Genomic DNA, 6,538 nt, shown 5'->3' with positions numbered 1-6,538 from the left:
TCCTCTTGCACTGTTTTATAGCCAAATTAACTAAACTTAAAATTCACAGGGGAGGGAAAGGTTTTTTAATGGTAGCATCAAAACACAAAGGAGTATTTACGGCACGACAGAGGAATAGTATAGCTACACGAGCACATAGAACTGCGATGCATGCAGAGAATGATCAGAAAGAAGCAAAAAGGTCACGTTCTCCCAGTTTACTCAGCAGCTGATGTAAAAATCACTAAGTCAGCGTAAGGTGTAAAGGGGCTGGCCAATTAAATATACCAGAGTCCACTGTGGTGGTTATAACACCTACACATCAAAATAACTATTCCTTATGCGTCCTGTAAGTTATGCCACATTTTTTAATTATGAGAGCATGGCGGGCTGGGAGGAGGGAAGGTGCAATGGTAAAAAAATCTAGACTACTTTAAAGATTTGGAAAATGGTTGGATGCGGTATCATTACCTTTCAGTTATTTGTCCTGGAACTTTGGGGCCATATATGTTTTCCCTTCGTCTCATACACTAACATAACTTTCCAGCTGCTTTCTCCACTCTCTCCCCTCCAACCCCCCCACCCCCACCCCCCGCAGTAGGAACACAGAGCACAGAGACATGGGTTTAAAAGGTGGTGGGGAAGGGAAGGAAAGAATGCTTTTTGAAAGGAATGGGGCTTGGGGGGGAAGGAATGTCAGTGCTCTTATCCTTCTTACTGTTTAAATTTAACAGTTCAACAGATGCATTACCTCTCAGCTCATCAAGTGGTTTAGCAATTTCCGTGAGTTTTACTACATTCAGATGGAGAAGTATGCGCGGCAAGCCATCAACGACGGGGTCACGAGCACTGAGGAGCTGTCTATAACCAGAGACTGTGAGCTGTACAGGGCCCTGAACATGCACTACAATAAAGCAAATGATTTTGAGGTAGGCACTGATCTTTGTTTCTGTGTGTGTGTGAGTCACTCCGTGGTCCAGGCTGCCTTTAAAATAATGCACTTTTTTGTTGTGGCCGTGACCGGTGGAATCTGGGCATTCCACATCCCTGAATGATGCTAATTGATCTTTTTAGCCCTGGTAGCTGGAGACTTACGCCTCACTAGGACTTAACAAGAGATAAAAGTTTTAACTTTTTTTGGTAAGTTTCTTAGTTTCAACTTTTTGAAGTTTCCTTTAGGAGGGACAGTACTGAAAGAAGTCACCTCACAGCTCTTCTGAAGCTCTGTAATTGCATGATCAAACACTTGCAGTTACCTTCCTCTGCTTCCTATCATTTGATTTAGAGAACTAAAATGCATTTGCTTTGTCAAGCTGCAGGATAAAATGACTACTGGAAGTAAATGCTCTCTGTTTTCTGCTGTAACGGGTTTGTGGCTTTGATTAAGATTCCTGTTTACAGGCTAGCCTGGTAGCTCAGCAGACTATTGTTATCATTAACATGCTGACCCTCGGTGATACCACGGGAGAGTGTTTCTCCCTGCTGAGGATGGCAGTTTGCATTGTTCAGGTAGTCAGATGTAATGATGCATTTGATCAGGGTGTGCATGAGGGGGAGGCTCGAGTAATCCCATCTCTTGGTGAAGTGGAGTGGGAAAGTGATGGTGGTACTAATTACTTTTTTTTTTTTTTTTTTTGTCTGCACCTTTCACTCGGGGTCAAGTGGCATAATGAGCCCCCTCCTGTAGCAAAAGTGACATGTGTTGGCATAAGGAGGGTGTTTTCCTGCATAAAATCCTTCTGAGGGATTTTTAGCAGTGCTTGTTTTCACAGCACGTAAGTTCAGATGATGCAAAAAAGTGCCAAGCAAAGCCTCTCGGTTCTCTTGGCTCCTTCCCCCTCTTCTGGGCAGGCAGAGTTTTCTGGTAGAATGGTTGCATGGAAGCAGCAGATGAAGAAAGAGGAGAGAAGAGGATGTTCCTCGAGGGGTTTGCCATTTGTTGCAGCTGAAGACAACATCCAGACTTCATGTTTGGTGTGCTGTGGCCCCCCAGGCCCTCCTGAGGGCTCTGGCCCTGCTAGGTACTCAGGCACGGGCAAGACAGGAGGCTCCCACCACTGGGAGGTGGCCCTGCCTATATGCCAAGGTATAAAAGCTGAAGACGGGACAAGAAAAGGTAATACATAAGGAGATAAGTTGTGACCAACTTTTTTCTGTCAAAACGTGCTTAAATCCCCTCAAGCTTTTTTTCTTTTCAAAGCAACTTTTTTTCTATTTGCAAAACACTAAGTTGAAATGTTCTTTGCCCTTAAAGGTTCTTGTATCTTTAATGATTTCAGGGACTTACTACTCCTTTTTGAAACATCAGTTGCAGTGTTAATGCAAATGGATTCCTTCAATAAAGAACTGTGGGGACCATGTAGGTGTTTTCGGGTAGATGAGAAAATTGAAATCTTGTGTGTTTAGCACTGCTAGTGATTGCAGTCTCCTCTACCGAGTGGTCTAGCAGCTGGTAGGAAAGGAGCCGCTTGTTGGTTTTTTTCCCCCCATCACGGAGGGAAGGAGATGTTATAAATGACAATGATTTGCAGATCCTTTCACTCAGTCTTTCTTGTGTTATCTCGTATAATGAGAACTTTGAGGAGGTTTGAATCTTGGTTTTGCACTGAAGATCCAGCAGTTATGAGATCATTAAACTGTACGGTGCAGTTTTTAATGTAACCAGTGTAACTTTTCCTGATAAATACCTGGCCCCTCCCCCACAAGCTGCAAAGCAAAAATGACAAGTACTGTAATGTTGAAATTGGATCCAAAAGGATTTAGCAAACTGAGCATTTGCCATATTTAGCATCATCAAAGTTCCTTCCTCTCATACTTCAGTGATGCTTTGCTGATCTTCTGATTAGTCTGATATGCTGTTTCTCTTAAATCACCTACACTACTATTCCTAAACCTTCGTCTTTATCTCTTCTTGGGTGAAATTCATGCATATACTTTACTACTCCTAAATTGGCTGTTAGGAAGAAATGATAAAGCTAAAATGTGCATTTGGTCCATATCAGGCTGTGCCATTGATTTGCTCAGGAATCTGTGGTACTGTGTTCCTTTCCCTGCACATTGCAACTGACAGCTTGTAGCAAAGTCAAATAAGATGTTTAACAAACCACATGTCTGATCGTTTTTAGCTTTGCCATTGTACCCTTGTGGCTGTGAGCCAGAGACAGATACAACACCTCCTCCAGTGCGATGCAACTTTGCCTGTGGTTTGTGTGCACACGTTTGTGTGTATGTGTGTAGCCAGTTCCACATTTCTTTCTTTTGCAGTAGTGTTAGGTGGAGAAACCTGTGCTGAGCTGCCCAGAGCAATTTTAAACTGAGTTTTGAAAGGGGGGAGAAAACCCCACTATTTTTTTTGAGGAAGGTGAAGATGCTTCTCTGCTCTGGAGTCATTTCTCCAGGGAGGGAGAAGGTGGGTTGTCCTGGTGAATGAGAGCCACAAATGTCAGTGTCCCAGCACTAATGCCAAAGTTGGTCAGAAAGAGAGGACAGCTTGCTGTGCCACTTGATATCTGTCTCATCTGTGGTGTTGCTATAGGCTTTTCAATGCCAGCTGCAATAATTAAAGTCACGTATTGTTGCTGTACATTAAAAGAAAACAAAATCCCAAATAATTTCGTAAGTCTCTTTCAAAATCCATCCCAACACAGATCATCAGAGCTCACAGTAGCAGGATGATTTCAAACAAGCAGGACACCATGCTGTGAGTTAAAATAAAAATATGGTTAAAAACCATAATAAGATTTTTTTCCCCCCAATTTATGTACCTAACACCAGCAAAAGAAATTGGCCTGAGAGCAATACCTGGATTTTAGCTTTGCTTTGGCTCCCACTCCTGCTCCATCATCCTCGTTTCCTTGGCATTTTTTTGTAGTTACCGTCATTCTGTGTATATTAATGTCTCTCTGCATGATGCTGTTCCTTTTCCTTGTGGGCATTTAACAACTCAGTCTTAGTTCTGAAGTCTTAGGGTCTCTCTCTGTGCTAGCGATTTCGCTCTATGCCCTCCTGCCTACTCCTTACACTTGCTACGCTCCTCTGCGTAGCGAGCAAATGAGCACCAAAGCAAGCCCTGCACACGCCATCTTTCTGAGCTCAGCCTGCCTGCTGCTTCACGGGAACTCACCCGATTTTGCAGACATAGTTATTGAGATTGATCACAATAGTGAAACGTCTGCCAAGCTGCGTTATTTGCACAAATACACTGTATGCAGTTTTGGTACAGTGGGGCTTGACGTGATGATTGCCTCTTTTCATAGCGCTAGTTACGGCACGTGTCATCGTTTCAAAGGGGGAGAAAACCATTTTTAAGAAGTTTGCTCTGCCTTTGGCAGGGGGAAATCATACCAGTGGGAAAAACCTAATTAAGACCAGTTGTACTCAAGTCTTAGCAGACTGTTTAACTTAAGGCACTCTGAGTTAGTCCCATAAAAATCAAAGAGATTATGTAAAACAATTCAAATAACATCACCTATAAAATCTAAGCAATAACCCAGTCACGTAAGTGGCCTATGAACCCTTGAGAGGAATGCTGGCTGCCAAAATTTTCAGAAGTGATGATGGTTTTAGGCCAATTCCATTTTGGGATGCTCAACTGGAGATCTATTAATGAGAGCCACTTTGTCAGGAGGTCCTCGATGGTCCATTCCCTGAAAGTGAAGTGTGTGCAGCACTGCATCCAGAAATTAAGACATCCTAAATTATCGAAAATTCTGGCCACTCATGTGCTTATTTTAGGAACCTGTATTCTTCCCAGTTTAATCTGCGGGATTCATCTTGAACTGAATTGGTGTTCATCAAAAGCAGAATTAAAACCTTTGAACCTGATTCTTATTTAAACTAAGGCCACTTATGAGTGGTTTTGCAATACACAGGCACCGTAAAGTGAATTTATTACCACCCTAATACTCCTTTACACAACCGGAGCAGTGCAAAGTGGTGTCAAGAGAAGTGAAAATCAAGTCCATAACTTGCTAACTTCCATCTCAGAGATTGCTCTTTCCCTACAAACCGCTCTGCCGTGGCAGTCTCTGCACTTCTGGTGGTACCAGCAGTGGCCACAGCCTAACGGGACAGTTGTTTGTTTCAGCATTAAACTCCTTGCATTTTTTCCTCTCAGCTGTATACTTCCTCCTTCAAGGGCTTTATTGTTGTAGCGTTTCAACGTCGTTCTCAGCATTCTTAAAGACAAAGTCAGAAGGCCGCTGTCTGGTGAACTGCGGCAAGAAGGGTAAAGCTGCTTTGGAAATTTGAGAGTAGCAAACGTAACTGTCCTGATCCCTCTGAAGGAAAACTGAAACACAGGTGTCTACATGGAACTTCTTTTTCACTTAGAAGTCTTGGTTTCAGGATTAATTGATGCCCTCAGGCCTTTTTCCTTTTTTTTTTTTTTTTTTTTTTTTTTCATTTTGAAGAGGTTCTCTTGTGAAACAGCAGCGCTTTCCTTGAAACTGCAGAGGAAATGAACCTGGTTTTTAGTCAAGTAACAAAATCCACAGCTTGCAATAGAAGGTCCGTGCATTACATGTATCAATTAATGCTTATTAATCAGTTTTTGCATTAGTTGAACTGCAGATTGTAGTTGGAAGCTATTAGGGAGAGAATTGCGAGAGGAATACTGTTGCAAGAGTACACTCAGGTTTTCTGTTTGTGTCCTTTGGATTCAAGGTGTTTGTATAATGAAGTTGGCACATTGATATATGATCTATTTTTTAATGTCATTACAATTTTAGTTCCCTCTGCCTTTTTGTCATTGGGTTACATTTAAGCACAGCAAGATCAACTTTAAACTTCCTTACTCAACAGCTTTATTAGTTATAACATACCGTGACCTTTCTCAACATTCTTAAAGAAAAAGATACAGTGTAATGTCACTTTACTTTGCTTATTGTTCTTTGTTGTGGTGAACAAAGCATTTTCTACAGTGGCTATAGCACATAATTATACAGCTTTCAATAGCGGTGTCTTGGCACATATCAAAGTTCAGAAGAGCCTTTAGAAAAAAAAAGATGTTTTGTGGCAGCCTAGGGAGGGTCTCATCTTTCCTTCAGAAAATAGTTCAAGGCTCTTCTGTCAAGCTTCCCTACTTAGAGCTTTTTCTCCTCCTGCTTCATAAAGTTTAAAGGGGATTCAGTGGAGTTCTATGATCTATTTCCTTTGAAAGATTGTTCCTTTGCACAGAGAAGTCCTTTGACTTCAAGAGTTCACAGATTCATGTCTTTAGGTATCATATGTCTGACCTTATCAGTTACTCTATTTAATGTAGGAGAAAAAGTCTCAACTCTTTGTGTTTGTCTGTTTTGCCTCTGTGAAATGATTTGGTGAAAAGACCATCCTTTTTAACACACCACTGAGAGGCCGTTTCTGACTGTAACCTACCCTGTGGTTCTTCTAAAAAAAAAAAAAAAAATTGTCCTTGTGTTTTGTGTATGGATGATTTCACAGTGAGAATAGAATTATACAAGGACAGACACACATAAAAAAAATCTTTTGCTCTTTTTTCCTAAATGATCTATTGGCTATTTTGGTGGCTGCTACTCTGGTTCCCCAACAGGCACAACCA

At 41.6% G+C, this 6,538-nt stretch overlaps 1 protein-coding gene across 1 annotated transcript in view; it reads left to right on the top strand.

The window, feature by feature from the left end:
- The window catches only part of PROX1 (prospero homeobox 1), a 49,949-nt gene that overhangs the window by 20,777 nt on the left and 22,634 nt on the right, over positions 1-6,538 (top strand). Inside the window, exon 4 of the mRNA XM_056356930.1 lies at positions 714-908. Coding sequence (XP_056212905.1) covers positions 714-908 — 195 coding nt within the window. The remainder of the gene's footprint in view (positions 1-713; positions 909-6,538) is intronic.

Source organism: Falco biarmicus, chromosome 12 (assembly GCF_023638135.1).
Source record: "Falco biarmicus isolate bFalBia1 chromosome 12, bFalBia1.pri, whole genome shotgun sequence".
NCBI lineage: Eukaryota > Metazoa > Chordata > Aves > Falconiformes > Falconidae > Falco > Falco biarmicus.
The sequence above is the reverse complement of the archived record's forward strand: the minus strand, read 5'-3'. Positions and strand labels throughout refer to the sequence as shown.